Raw genomic sequence first — 21,290 nt, forward strand, 5'->3', positions numbered from 1 at the left:
AATGAAATACAATAGGGGGATTAATTTCTTTCCAATTCAACAAAATAGATCTTCTAGCCATTAATGTAAGAAATGCAATCATTCGACAAGCAGAAGAAGATAAATGGATTGAGTCCATCATTGGTAAACCAAAAATTGCAGTAATAGGATGAGGTTGGAAATTAATGTTCAATACTGTGGAAATAATATCAAAAATGTCTTTCCAATATTTTTTCAAAAGCGGACATGACCAAAACATATGAGTTAAAGACGCTATCTCAGAATGACATCTGTCACAAATAGGATTTATATAGGAAAAAAAATGAGCCAATTTATCCTTGGACATATGAGCCCTGTGCACAACTTTAAACTGTATTAATGAATGTTTAGCACATATAGATGATAAATTGACTAAATGAAGAATTTTATCCCAATTCTCAATAGGGATAGTAAGGTTAAGTTCTCTTTCCCAATCATTTTTAATCTTATAGAAGGGCTCTGAATGTATTTTCATAATTATATTGTAGAGTTTTGATATTACACCTTTCTGAGAAGGATTTAGTTCTAACAAATTCTCCAAAATACCCGAAGACTCAAGATTTGGAAAGGTAGGAAGTACACTGTTTAAAAAATTCCTAATCTGTAAATATCTAAAAAAATGAAATCTAGGCAAATTATATTTATTAGATAATTGTTCAAAAGGCATAAAACAATTATCCAAAAATAAATCGGAAAATCGTAGTAATCCTTTAGTCTTCCAACATAAGTTATCATTATACGCAGATGATTTATTATTATTTATTTCTGATCCTGAGAAATCCACTCCTGCAGTTATATCATTGTTGGCTCAATTTAGTAATTTTTCCGGGTATAAATTAAATCTTAATAAGAGTGAATTGTTTCCTTTAAATAGACAGGTTCCAATTTATGGAAATTTACCTTTTAAATTAGTTAATTACTCTTTTATATACTTAGGGATTAAAATTACAAAAAATTATAAGGAGTTATTTAAGGTTAATTTTTTACCCTTAATTGATCAGATTAAATGTTTGTTCACTAAATGGTCACCATTATCTTTATCTCTGATAGGTCGGATTAATGCTACTAAGATGATTATTTTACTCAAGTTTTTATATATATTTCAAGCGGTACCAATTTTTATTCCGAAATCTTTTTTTGCTAATGTTGATTCAAAAATTTCCTCATATATATGGCAGAATAAAAATCCTAGATTAGGTAAAAAATATTTACAGAAGGCAAGGAAGGAAGGTGGATTGGCATTGCCTAATTTTAGATTTTATTATTGGGCAATTAATATCCGATATTTGATATGTTGGTTAAAGGATTGGGATTTATCTTTTAGCCCTCACTGGGTGAACCTGGAAACTAAATCTGTACAAGGATTTTCATTGGGTTCTATTTTAGGGTCTTCTCTTCCCTTTGCTCTTTCTAAATTGCAGAAACGAATTGACAATCCGATAGTTAAACATACTTTACGTATATGGTTTCAATTTCGGAAATTTTTTGGGTTAAATCAATTTGTTTTAACTATTCCTATTGTATCCAATTTCTCTTTTCATCCTTCTATTATAGACCAAGCTTATTCAGCTTGGAAGACTAAAGGATTATCCAACATTCCTACAGTAACAGAAATAGACTCAACTAATCACACTCTTGTGCACTCTTACTGTACAAGAAAAAAAAACCATTTCGAAAGTAAATTATTTCCTGAAGTTATGCAGTTTGAGAGCTCATTAACTCATCAGTTTGGAACCACCTGCTAGCAGAATCACAATAGATATATTAACTAATGCATGTCCCAATCTGACCTTCCTCCTTCCTTTTATTTCAGGTCAATGCAGCCAATTGCTTCAAATACCTGTCCACTCAGGTGTGCATCGGCAGTTGTAGGTGTTCACTCCATCCACACAGGTACCTCCATTCTCACATCGATGGTCGGGGCAGTCATCAATGTTTATCTCACAGTCTTTTCCACTGAATCCTGCAAGAGAAAAATTGCTTCATCAATATAAGGCACAGAACACTGACATTATGCAACACACATTAGCAGTCAGATACTGCAAATGAACAGGAAGACAGATGTCATATTAGTGAACGAAGAGAAACAAACCATGGAGGAGCTCAGCAGATCAAGTAGGATCTGGGGGAAGGGTGTTGGGGGAGGAAGACTTTTTAAATATACATTTCAGGTTGAGATCCTGTATCAAACTGAGAACTGAGAAGTGGACAGAACTTTAAAAAGTTCAGCTTCTAGCCTGGTCTTTACTGCAAGAGGACTGGAGTTTATAAAGAGAATTATTGTCACAATTACATAGGGTGTTTGTGAGTCTACACTATATACAATTAGCAAAGGACAAAGTAACACATCAGCAAGTCCACAAGAGATTTAGTTGGCCAATTCCTGGATGAGAGGTGAGAAATGACGAATACAGTCAGATCTTTAGTGCTGAAAGAGAAGTGGTGATCTTTAAGATCCAGACGGGGAATAACAGGGTGGATACTGAGGCATTCTACTGTGGCAGAGCCTTAAAGAAAAAAAGAAACAGTTATAACACAAGAGTAAATCACAGACAATTATGCTGTAGAAGAATTTTGTCTTGTTGAATCTCTGACCAACAGAATTTGGAGAGTAGATATTGAAGTACTCAAGGGAGTAGATAGATTTTTGATAATTTTGAGAACTGGGGACTTGTGGAACCATCACAGGTTTGAGGCTTGGAGCAAATCAGCCCTGATCATATTGCAGGGTAATTAATTGGTGGAAATGTATATAATTCACAATCATCAACATTAAGTTGAGGGTCACTTTAAGAGGCTGGTTAGACATGATGACGTATTACATGAAGTTCTGTTACAATGTTTTTTGTGTTCAGTGTTTAGAGTACAATAAATGAATTGCTACTGTTTTTCCTTAAACATAAAACATCTCACATCATTTTATTTGTGAAAACCTACAGTATTAAATGGTAGAGCCAGCTTGAGGAGCTGAGTGGCCTACTCATGCTCCTACTTAATATTCTTGTATGTTCCTTTCGAGGCTAAAAATGATGCCCTGAGCTTTCAAAACGAGGCTCTTTCAAACTTTCACCCTTCCACATAAGCCATTGCTTTAATTAATAATCCTCATTTGATTCAAAGCAAAGATGCTCTCAAAGCAATGTGCAATGTCATTCTCACTGGTGCCCTCAAAATGGATCCCGAATTAATTGAGTACGGGAAGCAATTATTTTCATTTGGCATTGCTGTGTTATTAATGAAGCTGATAATCTAGTCTTCCAATATAAGCACTGCTTCCAGCTGGTTCACACAATCTGTGATTATACACAATTACAAAACATAAAATAGAGAATATAAACTTGTGTGAGAAAATTTCATTTTGTGAACCCAAACAGGAATTGACTAACAGTCAACGACTTTCTTGGAAATCAAATTAGTTATTGGGAAGGCAGTTTGTCAAGATGGCTACTCGAAGATATGGTTTTCACCTCAGCCATTCAATCTTCAAGTATTTCAGCATGTGGTAAGATAGAAACTCTGAATCAACCTCAAAAGTGTGGTGACCTCATTTCTCTTCTAAAGTTTTGTACTGCAATTTTACTGATGTGCCAGAACACTAGATCCTGCAATTTACCTCTATAAATACTGTGGCCACAAAATCAGTTCAAAGATTGAGTATCCTGTGCTGTGACTCACCCCTCTACTTTCTGAAGCCTTGCTACCATCGATGAGACACAAGCCCGGAGTATGGCAGAATGCTCCAAACTTCCCTGAACAAAAGCAGCTCCAACAATACTGAAACTGAAACCATCCAGGACTGAATGCTGTCTTGTTTGGCAACTCATTCACCACCTTAACATTAACTCCACCTTGGTCACAAGAAGATAGCAGGTTGTACCACCTACAAAATATTCAACACATCTTTTTTCCAGTACTTGAGTGGCACCAGCAAGACAGCCCTTAAAGAGGTGATAATGAAGCAGGTTCTGAAACCATTGCTCTCCTTCTCAGGAATACATTTTCACAATGCCATTGATTAGAGATTTCCAGAATTGGTGATGATAAAAAAAACAATATTATAGTGACTTAGAACAGAATCCTTTGCCCTTCTTGTGTGAAGTCACAGGTTTGGGAGTTTAGGGATGCTTGAAAAGCCTGCGTGATTACATTCTTCAGCCAGGGATGAGGCGATCGCACGGTTAAAGTTCAAAGTAAATTTACTAACAAAGTACTTGTATGTCACCATATCCAACCCCATGATTCACTTTCTTGCAGACATACTCAGTAAAGCCAATAAGCATAATAGAATCAATGAAAGACCTCAATAACTTAGGTGTTCAACTAGTGTGCAAAAGACAACAAACTGTGCAAATACAAAAAGAAATAAATAATAATAAAACAGCAAGTAAATATTGAGTACATGAGATGAAGAGTCCTTGAAAGTAAGTCCATGTGTTGTTTGAACAGTTCATTGACAGGGTAAGTGAAGTGCAGCAGGCTGCTTTGTCCTTAATGGGAGTAGAGTCAGAAGCTTTACAAGATCCACACTGGGTGCAATTTGCTAAAATATCAACAGCACCTTTTTTACTGACAGCTCCCACCTCTAATAAAGGCCACTGGACATTGAGGGGCCAAGTCCAGTGGGGAACCCCTAAAATAACAAAAGTGAGCATTACCCAAGGAGCCACATGTGTGACAATGGTGTGAAGTAAAAAAAAAGTGTTAACTTTACTGAATGAATTGACCAAATGGTACTCAGTATGTATAGACTTTGGTACTGTGGTTAAATTGTGTTCCTTTCCACATCTCACCATATATCTGGTGGCAACCTTGCTGATTCTTTAGCAATTTTGTCTTTTTTTTTAACGAGGCTGAGTTGCTAGCTCGACACTCAACCCAGCACTGATAGAAAGCGTGCAAGGAGCCAGCCGGATTCAAACCCGGGACCACTTACCTTGAAGTATAGTACTGAAAACCACTACGCCACCAGCCTACACACTGTGGTTAATCTTCAATATATATATTTTTATGAATGAAGCTTATTTTTGAAATTTTAAAAGAGCAGCAAGCTTGGGGAATGCCCATCACCTCCGGAACACACACCATTCCGGCTGGCATATGAGTATTTATTTACTGGAGCCTCGTGGTTAGCAGAGTACTATTACAGTGCCAGCAATCCGGGTTCAATTCCCGCTGCTGTCCCAGTTTCCTTCCACTTTCCCAAAGGTGTAAGGAAAAGCTGTAATTGGGTGGGCCGGGCTCATTGGGCCAGAAAGGCCTGTTACTGTGTTGTATCACTAAATTACAAATCCCAGAGCTCTCACTCTGCCTGAGAGTGGGAGTTTCTTCACCCCAAAGACGGCAGCAGCGCTCCACCCGTTTCAGTGCAATTAGCAGTGGGTTCTCAACACCAGCTGTGCCAGCAACACACACAACTCCAAATGAAAAGCTTGTTTCAGTAATTCAGTGTAATCCTGATGAAACAACATTTGACCTTAACCATGTGTCCCAGAGATCTAAAATTCTTTTTTCCACTCCAAAGCCATAAATTCCTTCAAAAAGTGTTCGAAAAGTGCAATTTAACTCTGAATATGTGCAATACACTTAGCTGAATACAGTCTGCAATAACGAGCCGCGTTCAGCACAGCAGCTCAAGTCCTGCAACAGTGTGTGCTCTTGTATGCAAAGTACTTCCATCGACATCCTCTTGTACTGTGTCCAAGAAGCTTGTTTTTCTAGTATTTCACATCCTGTAACATAGCAAGACTCAGCTTCCTGCACACCCTTTCCCAACAGGCAATTGCCTTTCCCATTTTGTGCGATAGCTCCTAATTGACCTTGGAGTAGAGTTAATAGCGCCAAGGGGAACCTGCTATTGGAGCTAATTGTTTAAGTAATTCACCCACATTTTCAGTTTAAATGTTTCCTCATTGACAAAACACATTTCCTGGCCAAGATCCTCAGCCAGATTTTTTTTTAAAGGGTTTTTTTTGTACATCAGCACAAGCGTTCAACCACAAGTTTAGAGTGAAGGAAAAATGAAGGAAAAACACAATTACACAAGAACCACATGAGTAGATTACATTGAGGTTAATGCACTGAATAATCTCTCAAACAGAGGTGACAATTTGACCCCTTCTCCAATTAACTGCAGACTTTAGATAGAGGCAAGAGAGAAAAAAATCTCCAGTCAACTCCTCAGCCAAATCTGTCTCTCCCCAACAGTCATTATGTTAACGATTAGTTGCAACTTTTTAAAAAAAACGTTAAAACTCAGCATCTGGACTATGTTGGCCATGGGGCTGAGTTGGATTGTGTGTTACCCAAGGTTGACTGCTGTAACGTTTTCTGACACAGCTCATGCAATTGCTCAGTGATTCTGAGGCATGTCCAGAACATATGAGCAGCAGCGACTGGGGGTGAGAGTTTGCCTGGCACTCCCACCAAACCCAAGTCATGTAAACAAGAAATCTGGAGCTAGCATTTTTTCCAATTTTTTTTCTTCTTCTGTAAGTGTATCCCATACTGGAATTCAAATCCTCCTGTACATAGGCTTTACTTATTGAAGAACGTGCTTTGTGCAGCAAAGTGATTGAGCTGGACAAGTGGGAGAGGAAGAAAGTAAACCAAAGGGAATAACTTTACCATCTTCTCCACTCCACAGGAACACAAACTCAACACATACAGAACAATGATTGTGTGCAACAAAACACAGTCAACATCATCTAGGTTACTCCACACTAGACTGATGTCCCAGCCTCCCCCAGTGTTTAGTCATCCCACAACCAAGAATTTCTTATGCCAAAACCTATGACTCTTTTGGTGAGAGGAATGGGAATAAAAAGCTAATTTCAACTGTATGTTAATACTTAACTTGGCACATCCCGCACTCACCAAATGTGCAAAGTGACTCCCACTCTAAACTGATTATCATATAACCATATAACAATTACATCACGGAAACAGGCTATCACGGCCCTTCTAGTCCATGCCGAACGCTTACTCTCACCTAGTCCCACTGATCCACACTCAGCCCATAACCCTCCATTCCTTTCCAGTCCATATACCTATCCAATTTTACTTTAAATGACAATACCGAACCTGCCTCTACCACTTCTACTGGAAGCTCATTCCACACAGCTACTACTCTGAGTAAAGAAATTACCTCTCGTGTTACCCTTAAACTTTTGCCCCCTAACTCTCAACTCATGTCCTCTTGTTTGAATCTCCCCTACTCTCAATGGAAAAAGCCTATCAACGTCAACTCCATCTATCCCCCTCATTATTTTAAATACCTCTATCAAGTCCCCCCTCAACCTTTTACACTCCAAATAATAAAGACCTAACTTGTTCAATCTTTCCCTGCAACTTAGGTGCTGAAACCCAGGTAACATTCTAGTAAATCTTCTCTGTACTCTCTCTATTTTGTTGGTATCTTTCCTATAATTCAGTGACCAGAACTGCACACAATACTCCAAATTCGGCCTTACCAATGCCTTGTACAATTTTAACATTACTTCCAAACTTCTATACTCAATGCTCTGATTTATAAAGGCCAACATACCAAAGGCTTTCTTCACCACCCTCCACATGAGATTCCACCTTCAGGGAACTAAGCACCGTTATTCCTAGATCACTCTGTTCTACTGTATTCTTCAATGCCCTATTATTTACCAAGTATGTCCTATTTGGATTATTCCTACCAAAATGTAGCAGCTCACACTTATCAGCAGTAAACTCCATCTGCCATCGTTCAGCCCACTCTTCTAATTGGCCTAAATCTCTCTGCAAGCTTTGAAAACCTACTTCATTATCCACAACACCTCCTATCTGCATACTTACTAATCCAATTTACCACCCCATCATCCAGATCATTAATGTAAATGACAAACAACATTGGACCCAGTACAGATCCCTGAGGCACACCACTAGTCACCGGCCTCCAACCTGACAAACAGTTATCCACCACTACTCTCTGGCATCTCCCATCCAGCCACTGTTGAATCCATTTTACTACTTCAATATTAATACCTAACGACTGAACCTTCGTAACTAACCTTCCATGTGGAACCTTGTCAAAGGCCTTACTGAAGTCCATATAGACAACATCCACTGCTTTACCCTCGTCAACTTTCCTCGTAACCTCTTCAAAAAATTCAATAAGATTTGTCAAACGTGACCTTCCACACACAAATCCATGCTGACTGTTCTTAATTGGACCCTGTCTATCCAGATAATTATATATACCATTTTTAAGAATACTTTCCATTAATTTACCCACCACTGACGTCAAACTGACAGGCCTATAAATTGCTAGGTTTACTCTTAGAACCCTTTTTAAACAACGGAACCACATGAGCAATACGCCAAACCTCCGGCACCATCCCCTTTTCTAATGACATTTGAAATATTTCTGTCAGAGCCCCTGCTATTTCTACACTAACTTCCCTCAAGGTCCTAGGGAATATCCTGTTAGGACCCGGAGATTTATCCACTTTTATATTTCTTAAAAGCGCCAGTACTTCCTCCTCTTTAATCGTCATAGTTTCCATAACTTCCCTACTTGTTTCCCTTACCTTACACAATTCAATATCCTTCTCCTTAGTAAATACTGAAGAAAAGAAATTGTTCAATATCTCCCCCATCTCTTTCGGCTCCACACATAGCTGTCCACTCTGATTCTCTAAGGGGCCAATTTTATCCTTCACTATCCTTTTGCTATTAATATAACTGTAGAAACCCTTTGGATTTATTTTCACCTTACTTGCCAAAGCAACCTTGTATCTTCTTTTAGCTTTTCTAATTTCTTTCTTAAGATTCTTCTTACATTCTTTATATTCCTCGAGCACCTCATTTACTCTATGCTGCCTATATTTATTGTAGATATCTCTCTTTCTCTGAAACAAGTTTCCAATATACCGTGAAAACCATGACTCTCTCAAACTTTTAACCTTTCCTTTCAACCTAACAGGAACATAAAGATTCTGTACCCTCAAAATTTCATCTTTAAATGACCTTCATTTCTCTATTATATCCTTCCCATAAAACAAACTGTCCCAATCCACTTCTTCTAAATCCTTTTGCATCTCCTCAAAGTTAGCCTTTCTCCAATCAAAAATCTTAACACTGGGTCCAGTCCTATCCTTCTCCATAATTATATTGAAACTAATGGCATTGTGATCACTGGACCCGAAGTGCTCCCCAACACATACCTCCGTCACCTGACCTATTTCATTCCCTAACAGAAGATCCAACACTGCCCCTTCTCTAGTTGGTACCTCTATGTATTGCTGCAAAAAACTATCCTGCACACATTTTACAAACTCCAAACCATCCAGCCCTTTTACAGAATGGGCTTCCCAGTCTATGTATGGAAAATTAAAATCTCCCACAATCACAACCCTGTGATTACTACAAATAGCCTCCCTAGACGAGCCCTCTAATCTATCCTGCCAGAGCACCGCTGTAATATTTTCTCTGACAAGCAACGCAACACCTCCCCCTCTTGTCCCTCCGATTCTATCACACCTGATGTAACGAAATCCAGGAATATTTAGTTGCCAATCACACCCCTCCTGCAACCATGTTTCACTAATAGCTACAACATCATATTTCCATGCATCAATCCATGCTCTAAGCTCATCCACCTTTCTTACAATGTTCCTAGCATTAAAATAAATGCATTTAAGAAATTCTCCACCTCCTCCTCTGTTTATCTCTAACAGTACAAAGAACTTTACTGTCTTCTTTTTCTTCCTTCTCCCATACATCTGTTCCTACACTCTGGTTCCCCTCCCCCCTCGTATCTAGTTTAAATCCACTGGAGCCTCTCTAGCAAACGTACCTGCAAGAATATTTGTCCCCCTCCAGTTCAAATGTAAACCGTCCTGCCGGAACAGGTCCCAGTTTCCCTGGAAAACTGCCCAATTATTTATAAATCTGAAGCCCTCCCTCCTGCACCATGTCTTCAGCCACATGTTGATCTGCACTATCTTACTATTTCTAAACCCACCCGCATGTGGCACTGGTAGCAATCCTGAGATTAAAGGTCCCGTCCTTTAATTTGGCACCTAGCTCCTTAAACTCACCTTTCAGGACCTCCTCACTCTTCCTACCCATGTCATTGGTCCCTACATGGACCATGACATCCGGCTGCTCACCCTCCCTCTTGAGAATACTGAGAACTCGATCTGAGATATCGCGGACCCTGGCACCAGGGAGGCAACAGACCATCTGGGATTCTCGATCTCTTCCACAGAACCTCCTATCTGTCCCCCTAACTATCGAATCCCCTATCACTACTGCTCTCCTCTTTTCCCTCCTTCCCTTCTGAGCTGAGGGTCCAGTCTTGGTGCCAGAGACGCAACCACTGCAACTTGTCCCTGGTAGGTCATCCCCACCAACAGTATCCAAAACGATATACTTATTGTTGATGGGAACGGCCACAGGGTGCTCTGCTCTTCCTGTCTATTCCCCTTCCCTCTCCTGACAGTCACTCAACTACCTGTCTCCTGACTCCTAGGGGTGACTATCTCCCTGAAACTGTCTATTTCTGCCTCTGCCTCGCGAATGATCCGAAGTTCATCCAACTCCAGCTCCAGTTCCTTAACATGGTTTGTCAGGAGCTGCAGCTGGATGCACCTTTCGCAGGAGTAGTCATCAGGGACAGCTGTGCTCACCCTGACTTCCCACATACTGCAAACGGAGCACTCAACTGCCCTAATATGCCTCCATTACCTACTCCTAATCTAATTAGATTAATTAAAGGAGCTTCTCTCCGAGCTTCTTTTACCTCATCCCTCTCCGCCTCTTGTTTCGATTTTAAAATCGAAGCAAGTTAACAACCTTAGCTGTGCGAAAGATGTCCTTTCGTGCCTTGGTCACTCTACGCAGAAACAAACCTGGGCAGGATTGTTGAGAGTAGCAAAACTGTATTCAGGTATGCCACACCTTCTGAAACTCACTTTGACCATAAGCTTGAAATGCGATAATAGCTGCAGCATTCCAAGGGATAGTGGATGAAGAAACAGAGATCTTCGAAATCACTACAAAAAGACTGTTGCTCCAAGTTCTTCTCTCCCTCCCACACTTCACAAACTTCCAAAACACAAACTTGTTTTCATAACCATAATCATTAGGGGGGTGCGCAGTAGTGGTACAACATTTTATAGCACCTGAAACCCAGGTTCAATTCCAAATGGAGTTTGTATGTTCTCCTTTTAACAGCGTGGCTTTCCGCTGGGTGCTCTGTCCACAGTCCAAAGATGTATGGGTTAGTCGGTTAATTGGTCATTGTGAAGTGTCCTGTGATTGGGCGAGGGGATTGTCAGACAGTGTGGCTTCAAGGGCGGAAGGGACGATTCTGCACTGACTCTCAATAAATAAAATAAACTGAGGAGATATTCGGCTGTTTTCATCTCCTCACTGAAGCTCATTAGTTCCTGGTTTCCTGACTTTGAGCATTCTGCTGCCCAACAACACCTTGTTAACAGAAGGTTGAAGGTTGATCAGATCCAGGGAGCTCGTGCATTGAATGATCTGATAGGATGGTTATGGAGAAACAACTTTGTCTGAAGATGTTCAGGAGCAGAGACTTAAAACTACACCTTGGCTTATAGGAAGTGAGCAGAGTCAAAAAAGAAGCCATTCAGAACAAGAACATATTCAATCAGGTAGATGAGAGTGTTGACGGAAGGAACTGATTGGATCCTTGCTGCAGAAAGTAGAGAGCTTTAAGAGCTTGCTGATGGAGGATGGAGGTATATATAGACTGGAAATTCATAATAAAGATGAGGCAGTGGGCCAGGAATTGGCAATTGTCAAATTGGAGGAGGACATGCTAGTTGTCCTGGATATAGATTGAAAGGGTCTGGGTGAAGAGAGACATTGTAAAGTCAAGATATGGGTAGATAAACTTAGTGAAGCAAGTACAGAAAGGAGAGGACTTACGAGGACAGTCTCATTTGAGGATCTTGTGCAAGAGATGCAATATCTTGATCTGAAAAGTTGACGATTCCTCCACTCCAAACCCAGGCAAAATCCAGGAAATTGGCGAAAGCCAAAAAGTATTTAACACCCAGGGAAAGGGTTCACTGCTAATGTAATGGTTTCTCTGTAGCTGCAGTTTTTGGGTTATGACCAGAGATAACAGAGGCTTTGGAATGTGCACTGGCCAATGAGGGGAGGTGTTTTTCTAAAGTGCCTGAGAGAAGCAATTTCGCGGGCTTTGGTTCGGGAGAAGATGGAGAGAGAAGATGCCAGAACGGAGAAGTTGTAGACTGCAGGACTCAGCGGACTTAGAATGGGGTCGGGAGTCGACGACACCTGGGAGGAAAATTGATGGAGAACGAACAGACGGGAAAACAGTGAGCTCCAATATGCACATTGGACTGTTTCATTAAAATGGACCTTTTAATTTTACTTTTATTTTCTAACCCTATAGTCAAATTAAGAACTATAAAGCTCAATTGTTTAATTGCATATTGTGTACTGTTTGTCATTTCGTGGTACTGATTTGTAACAGGGGAACACATCACGCAGCACCCACCCAAACAAGATTTCTCAAGTTTGGTCAGGCCAGAGGCAGTCTCCCCCTAGATTAACACAGTCGGCCAAACCCGAGGGTTACAGTATCTTTCCACATTAAAACTCTGTTGGGCTCTCCTTCCCAAAAGCAATAGATGATGGTACATTTGCAGCTTTTGAATTGTATTTTTGTTTGACATAGGTGCTGAGAGATATAGAATGGGTGAGTGGTTCTGAGGTCAGATCAGCCATGTATAAAGGATGATATTCACAAGGTACTGTAATTTCAGACCTGGCAGGCAGTTACATTCGTAGGTCAGATCATCGTTGGTTGGTCGGCAGGTGCCTGCATTGACACATGGTGACGGTGAGCATGGCACATAAACACTCTCACAGTTGACTCCAGTGAAACCTGGCTTGCAAAAGCAGCGATAGGAGCCTGGCTCGTTCTGGCAAACTCCCCCATTCAGGCACAGATTCCCAGCCTTGCATTCATCAATGTCAGTCTTGCACTGAAATCCTGTGTAGCCTGAAAGACAGGTACAGGTGTAGTTGTTTCTTGAACTACTGCACTTGCCGCCATTTGCACAAGGTTGTGAAGCACAGAAGTCCACGTGTTGGCAGTTTTTACCTGTTTAAAAAACAAAAGAGAAAATTCAGAGTTAAAATTGTGGTTATTTTACATTCCTTACCCTTTGACGCAGTCAGTTGACCAAATGTGGAGATTGTGAGCTCATCTCAATTCATAAGTTTTACTGTCATATTATTTACAACATTTAATTGAATATCCAATTGCCCTTTCAAGTAAATATTGAAAAAAGCTGAAATTTTCTCTCACACTTTATTAGCAAAATCAAAAAAAAAGAAAGCCAAGATTAATTCAGCATTAAACAGGGACGATTCCTCTCCATTGCTCATACTGTCCATTTCAATATGTGCTGATAATTGCTTGGGGAGCAGGAAGGGTCCAAATATTTTACATTAAGATAAATTCTGTACTTAAATATGAATTGACCATTTTATGTCTATTTTCTTTCTCATGGACCTGAGATTTCAAAGCATGGGTATACAGGCATGGGTGCAATTACCTTGTCATCTCCAATGCCACAAACATGAGCAGCCCAATCAATTCATGGCTTTGTTCTTTAAGAGCAAATTTGAAAGGCCTAGATGAATGGGCATGGAAAAGACATTTCCAGTGGTGGGAGATTCTAGCCCCAGAAGAGACAGCCTCAGATTAAATGGACGTCCCTTTAGAACAGAGATGAGGAATTTCTTTAGCCAGAGAGTGGTGAATCTATGGAATTCATTTCCACAGAGAGTTGTGGAGGCTGTCATTGGGTACATTTAATATGGAGATTGATAGATTTGTAGCGATGTGCTACACACAGCGCTGAAATAACGACACACAGTCGGTAAGTCGTTTCGAGACTAGTTTATTCAAACTTCGCAGCGCTGGCATTTAATCCCTAGCGCCCGCCCTCTCCGGGCGGAAATGACGTCAGAGGTGCATTACCAAAGTCTCCCCCTGCGCGCTGGCTATTTGTGAGCCAGTTCGCCTGCGCAGAAAGTGGGTTGCCACATAACCCTCCGCCCCCTCCCCCCCAGAACCAGCGATACACCCCCCAATGTCCACAGTCTAGATCAGCCTCTGTCTGGGAGGTCTGCCTCTGCGCCGCGGTGCCTGAAACTCGACCGGCTGCAACAAGTCCACGTGGGCTGGTTTGAGTTGGTCCACCGTGAAAACCTCCTCTCTCCCCCCAATGTCCAGAACGTACGTGGACCCGTTGTTGTTGATCACCTTGAACAGCCCCTCGTACGGCTGCTGTAGCGGTGCCCAGTGTCCAACCCTTCGTACAAACACAAACTTACAGTTCTGCAGGTCTTTGGGTACATGGGTCGGGGTCCGTCCGTGCTGTGAAGTCGGTACGGGGGCCAGGTTGCCAAGCCTTTCACGTAGTCTGTCCAGGATTGCTGCGGGTTCTTCCTCTTGCCCCTTGGGGCTGGTATGAACTCTCCCGGGACGGCCAGGGGTGCGTCGTACACTAACTCGGCCGACGAGGCGTGCAGATCCTCTTTGGGCGCTGTGCGAATTCCAAGCAGGACCCAGGGAAGCTCGTCCACCCAGTTAGGTCCTCTCAGGCGGGCCATGAGAGCCGACTTCAAGTGACGGTGGAAGCGTTCCACCAGTGCATTCGACTGTGGGTGGTAGGCAGTAGTGTGGTGTAGCTGCATTCCCAACAGGCTGGAGGTGAACTGGGCGCCTCTGTCGGAGGTAATGTGGGCCGGTACCCCGAAGCGTGCTACCCAGGTTGCAATCAGTGCTCGGGCACAGGAACCGGCAGATGTGTCAGTGAGCGGGACCACCTCTGGCCACCTCATGAACTGGTCTACCATAGTTAGGAGGTACCGCGCTCCTCGGGACACTGGTAGGGGGCCCACGATATCCACATGAATGATACCCAACCTCCGGTGGGTGGGTTCGAACTGCTGCGGCAGGGCTTTAGTGTGCCGCTGCACCTTGGCTGTTCGGCACTGCGCGCAGGTTCTGGCCCATTCACTGACCTGCTTGCGAAGTCCGTGCCACGCGAACTTGCTGGAGACCAACCAGACGGTTGTCCTGATAGATGGGTGTGCCAAACCGTATATGGAGTCGAAAACTCGCCGCCTCCAGGTTGCCGGGACGACGGGGCGAGATTGGCCAGTAGCCACGTCGCATAGGAGGGTCCTCTCACCTGGGCCTACGAGAAAGTCCTGCAGCTGCAAACCCAAGACTGCGGTCCTGTAGCTGGGCATCTCGTCGTCTGCCTGCTGCGCCTCCACCAGTGCTGCATAGTCCACCCCCAGGGACAGGGCCTGGACAGCTGGTCTGGAGAGTGCGTCCGCCATGACGTCCTTTCCCGAGACATGCTGGATGTCCGTCGTGTACTCGGAGATGTAGGACAGATGTCACTGCTGGCGAGCTGACCAGGGATCGGACACCTTCGTGAACGCGAAGGTCAACGGTTTGTGGTCCGTGAACGCGGTGAACTTCTAAGAAGTACCTGAAATGCCGGATTGCCAGATACAGTGCCAACAGCTCCCGGTCGAAAGCACTGTACTTGAGTTCGGGTGGTCGTAGGTGCTTGCTGAAGAACGCCAAGGGTTGCCAGTGCCCCTCGATGAGCTGCTCCAGCACCCCACCGACTGCTGTGTCGGATGCGTCCACCATGAGTGCGGTCGGAACGTCCGTTCTGGGGTGCACCAGCATCGCAGCATCTGCCAAGGCTTCCTTGGCTTTAACGAAAGCGGCCGCGGCCTCCTCGTCCCAAGTAATGTCCTTGCCTTTACCCGACATCAGGGTGTACAAAGGGCACATGATACGGGCTGCTGAGGGGAGGAAACGGTGGTTGAAGTTCACCATACCAATGAACTCCTGCAGGCCTTTGACCGTGTTGGACCGGGCAAAGTGGTGGATCGCGTCTACCTTGGCGGGCAGAGGTGTTGCCCCGTCTTTGGTAATCCTGTGGCCCAGGAAGTCGATGGCATTGAGACCGAACTGGCATTTGGCCGGGTTGATCGTGAGGCCGAAATCACTCAGGCGGGAGTAGAGCTGGCGGAGGTGGGACAGATGCTCCTGGCGACTACTGCTGGCTATAAGGATGTCGTCCAAATTGATGAATGCAAAGTCCAGGTCACATCCCACCGCATCCATTAGCCACTGGAACGTCTGTGCGGCATTCTTCAGGCCGAACGGCATTTGGAGGAACTTGAACAGGCCGAACGGGGTGATAAGTACTGTTTTGGGGATGTCTTCAGGGTGCACCAGGGTTTGATGGTATCCCCGGACGAGGTCTACTTTGGAAAAGATTCTTGCCCAGTGCAGGTTTGCTGCAAAGTCCTGTATGTACGGCACGGGGTAGCGGTCTGGAGTGGTAGCCTCGTTCAGTCTGCGGTAGTTGCGGCATGGTCTCCAACCCCCGGCTGCTTTGGGCACCACGTGCAGGGGGGAGGCCCATGGGCTGTCAGACCTCCGTACGATCCCCAATTCCTCCATCCTCTTGAACTCCTCCTTCGCCAGGTGGAGCTTTTCCGGGGGGAGCCTTCGTGCGCGGGCGTGGAGGGGTGGTCCCTGGGTCGGAATGTGGTGCTGATCCCCGTGTCTAGGCATGGCTGCCGTGAACTGTGGTGCCAGAATCGATGGAAAGTCCGCCAGGATTCTGGTGAATTCGTTGTCCGACAGCGTGATGGAGTCCAGGTGTGAGGCCGGCAACTTGGCTTCACCCAGGGAGAACGTCCGGAAAGTCCCAGCATGTACTAGTCTTTTCCCTTGCAAGTCGACCAGCAGGCTGTGAGCTCGCAAGAAGTCCGCCCCCAGGAGTGGTTGGGCTACGGCGGCCAGTGTGAAGTCCCATGTGAACCGGCTGGCACCGAACTGCAGCTGCACTGTGCGGGTGCCGTAGGTCCATATCGTGCTGCCGTTTGCGGCCCTCAGGGTGGGTCCTGACTTCCTGTTGTGGCTGTCGTACCCCGTCAGGGGCAAGACACTGATTTCCGCTCTGGTGTCGACCAAGAAGCGGCGTCCCGACTGTTTGTCCCAGACGTACAAGAGGCTGTCCTGGTGGCCAGCCACCATAGTCATTAGCGGCAGCTGGCCCTGGCCCTGGCCCTTGCAGGGCAGGCGACAACGGCAGGCTTTTGTGCCCCACCGCTGGTGGTAGAAACACCACTGTTCACTGGCCTCCTCACTCCTGCCTCTGTGTTGTGCGCGCCCCCCTGCCGGGCCTGGTCTGGTCCGCTGTTGGGCGCGTGGCCTGGTACTCTGACCGACGGACGCCACGCTCTCCCTCTTGGCTTTCCACAGCATGTCTGCCCAGGCCACCACCTTCCGGGGGTTGCTGAAATCTGCGTCGGCCAGCAGCAGATGTATGTCCTCGGGCAGTAGCTCTAGGAACGTTTGCTCAAACATGAGGCAGGGCTTGAGTCCGTCAGCCAGGGCCAGCATCTCGTTCATTAATGCTGACAGCGGTCTGTCTCCCAAACTGTCCAGGTGAAGCAGGCGGGCACACCGGTCACACCGTGAGAGGCCAAAGGTCCCAATGAGCAGTGCTTTGAATGCTTCATATTTGCCTTCTTCTGGGGGCGACGGTATGAAATCCGCAACCTGGGTGGCAGTCTCCTGGTCAAGGGCACTCACCATGTGGTAGTAACGCGTGGAATCAGAAGATATCTGCCGAATCTGGAACTGGGCTTCTGCTTGGCTAAACCACACGCGTGGTCGCAGCATCTAGAAAGTCAATAGTTTTAGCGAAACTGCGTGAACAGATGAAGAGTCGGTCATCTTAGGTCCAAATCCCATTTGGACCATCGGGGTCACCAATGTAGCGATGTGCTACACACAGCGCTGAAATAATGACACGCAGTTGGTAAGTCGTTTCGAGACTAGTTTATTCAAACTTCGCGGCGCTGGCATTTAATCCCTAGCACCTGCCCTCTCCGGGCGGAAATGACATCAGAGGTGCATTACCAAAGTCTCCCCCCGCGTGCTGGCTATTTGTGAGCCAGTTCGCCTGTGCAGAAAGTGGGTCGCCACAGGTTCATGATTAATCAGGGTGTCAAAGGTTACAAGAAGGAAGAGATTGGGATTGAGAAGGAAAATAAATCTATGATTGAATGGTAGAGTAGACTCGATGGGCTGAATGGCCTAAATCTACTATGTCTTGTATATATTGCTCAATGGATGGTGAGGAATATAATCTTCCTGGTTCTTAGGCTGGAACACAAGACTATACCTACCGATCCATCCTCGTTGGCACTTGCATTCGTACTTCTCAAGGGTGATGAGGCGGCAAGTTCCCCGATTTTGGCAAGGATTGTTCAGACAGACATTGCTGACTATTGTATCACATCGATCACCAGTAAATCCCAAAGCGCAACTGCATGACCCTTGTACTTTGCTTTCAGTGATGGAGATTCTACACGTCCCTCCATTAAGGCAGGTTGAAATCTGACAGGGATCTGGGTGCTGGCAGTATTCACCCACAAATCCAGATCGACACCTAGACAGTTGAGAGATTTGGAGCACTAATTAGTCACCAATTCCTTCTGAAAACTTTGTTAATTAACAATTCAATTTTTATCCTTAAGTGGACACTCAAACACAAAATGAAACACAAGAAAAAACTAAATCAAATAAAAGCCAATGAATTATCTCTTTGGGCCTTGTGTGTGCACAATATGTGCCAATGTCTTGGCATTTACCACAGTGGAAAATGAGGTAGTGGGGGGGAGATCAGGTCAGGCATAGAGGTAGATCAGAAAATAGTTAAGTCAAAATGACATTTTATTCCAATATTGTCTTCTTCGTATGTTTTGAAATCATATTTGAAAAAAATTAAGTGCTTTAATTTCAATTGGGTGGCGCACTAGCACAGTGGTTAGCGTGACACTGTTACACGAGCAGCGATCACCAATCAGGATTCAATACCTGCCACTGTTTGTAAGGAGTTTGTATGTTCTCCCCATGGCCACAAGATGTTCAAGTTTCCTCACACATTCCAAAGATATAGTTTGGTTAGTGATTTGTTGGACAGGCTATGTTGGTGCTAGAAATGTGGGGATGTTTGCGGACCACCCAGTGCAATCGTCACTGATTTGTTTTGACGCAAACAATTCACTCCAGTGTATGTTCAGACTTTTCAAAGCACATGTGACAAATGAAGCTAACCTTTAAAATGTAAGCTCATCCACTCACATGGAAAACCCCACAGACAATCTCAAGTGCAATCTGCTGCCAGACCTTGCCCTTTGCCATTAACTGAAACTTGCAGACTTCTCCCCAAGTAAATCATCATTGTCTTGTCCCTCTTGTCCTGCTCAGACACCCTGTGGCTGGGATCAAAACATACCAGAGTATGGAAAGCAAAACTGCATTGTCCCCAGCCAAAGGAAAGATGAACCACACTCCACTGACACTATTGCTTATAGTCTTGTTTCTCAAATGCACTGCTTTCCATTGGTCTGCTTAGCTTTTTAAAGTTATATTGATGTGTTTAGCAGATTTACTGATGTAGTGGTACAAAGTGCCCCAAATGATTTTTGGCTTTTACAATTCCATGGTAAATGTGGTGCAGTGTTTAAAGTGGCAATAATATTGTGTAAACCTAATGCTACGTAATTGAGTAAGCACTTGTGAAATAAGTGGGTGCCTGCCTCTTTCACGTGGTTTGGTTTGTGCACTCATGTTCAAAAAGCTCCAGCATTGCTCATAACCCCATCAAACACCATTAAAACGACCCTTTGTTCCAATTACACCCTGATTTCAACAGGAGGGAGGTGGAGAGTTAATGGTGGGAGAGAGAATTGGAAGGGAAAAATAGTGTCAGCACAATTTAATTTCATCTTGTTTGCATCAAATCAAGGTTCAGATTTATTTATGCTGCCCAACCCAATAAAACAAGACATTAGCACATCACTAAAAAGTAAATGGGGTAGATCTTGATCGACTGCAAACTATAACAAGGTAGCATCTATACACATGGTGCTGAAGAACCATTCAAATGGAAACTACACATAGTGGCATCTTTATGAGGTGCCTCCTGTGCATCTAATGAAGTGGCCACTGAGTGTATGTATGTTCGTGGTCTTCTGCTGCTTTAGTCCATCCACTTCACAATTCGAGACGTTGTAACATGTGGTTATTTAAGTTACTGTCACCTTCCTGTCACTTGGACCAGTCTGGCTATTCTCCTCTGACCACTATAATTTTTGTCCATTGAACTGCGTCTCACTGGATGTTCGAGACACTATTGTCCATGAAAATGCGAGGAGATCAGCGGTGTCTGAGATACTCAAACCACCCAATCTGGCACCAATAATCATTCCACAATCAAAGTCACTTGGATCACATTTCTTCCCCATTCCGATGTTTGGTCAGAACAACAACAGGACCTCTTGATCATGTCTGCATGCTTTTAGGCACTGAGTTGCTGCCACATGATTGGCTGATCAGATATTTGCATTAACAAACAGGTGTACTTAATAAAGTAGCCACTGAGTATTAATTTTAAGGAAACAGATGGCTGCAAGAAAGTAAATGTGGGATCTGCATATACAGCTTGTGGCAAACCACAGTACGGATGGCCTTTGGAGAAAGATCACATGCAGACATGGCAGGTCTTCATGCTGAAGTCACGTTTATGTTCTAACACCGCAATGTAACTCACTAGGCTCAATGTAAAATGGCAGAGGAAAACATTACTTAACCTTCCAGCACAGGTTTGCATCAATCTGATAGTGTGTCACTGGAACTAATGCAGATGTGAGAAGACTTGAAGAAACTGCACAACAGTGAAAAGATGGTGACATGCAATTGATTTTCTCCATCAGGCAACTGCCAGCAACATACTTAAGCAACACAAATCACTGAACCCATTGCAGGCCCAAACACAAGGACAGAGAACTATGAAAAATATGATTAGCAAAAAGTCTTAATTATCAGAAAGGGGAATTCCAAATATAGCATTTCCCAGACAGGGTGCAGCTCTTTAAATGCACATTTAATACTAAGTGCTAAAAAAAAACCACATTAAAAGCTTTTTTTTAAACTTCAGAATTATATACTGATATGAAGCTGTGATATTTGATAGAGATCCATTCTCAGTACATGCATTCCAGCACACACAAATTCTCACAACTCTTGCTCCTTCCTCCCAAGCCTGCCAGTTACCTGCTGTTGTCACATTCCTGTACATGAAACCACACACATGTTGAAAAATCTCTTATCTTCA

The 21,290-nt window shown here is 43.8% G+C and overlaps 1 protein-coding gene across 1 annotated transcript in view; it reads right to left on the reverse strand.

Moving 5' to 3' along the window:
• LOC140737288 (neurogenic locus notch homolog protein 2-like) overlaps window positions 1-21,290 on the reverse strand; it is a 205,347-nt gene that overhangs the window by 83,531 nt on the left and 100,526 nt on the right. Inside the window, exons 3-5 of the mRNA XM_073063678.1 lie at window positions 18,298-18,560; window positions 12,815-13,153; window positions 1,859-1,981 (exon numbers count right to left, since the gene is read on the reverse strand). Of these exons, the coding sequence (XP_072919779.1) occupies window positions 1,859-1,981; window positions 12,815-13,153; window positions 18,298-18,560 (725 nt within the window). The remainder of the gene's footprint in view (window positions 1-1,858; window positions 1,982-12,814; window positions 13,154-18,297; window positions 18,561-21,290) is intronic.

The sequence above is a fragment of the Hemitrygon akajei genome, chromosome 12 (genome assembly GCF_048418815.1).
Source record: "Hemitrygon akajei chromosome 12, sHemAka1.3, whole genome shotgun sequence".
Classification (NCBI taxonomy): domain Eukaryota; kingdom Metazoa; phylum Chordata; class Chondrichthyes; order Myliobatiformes; family Dasyatidae; genus Hemitrygon; species Hemitrygon akajei.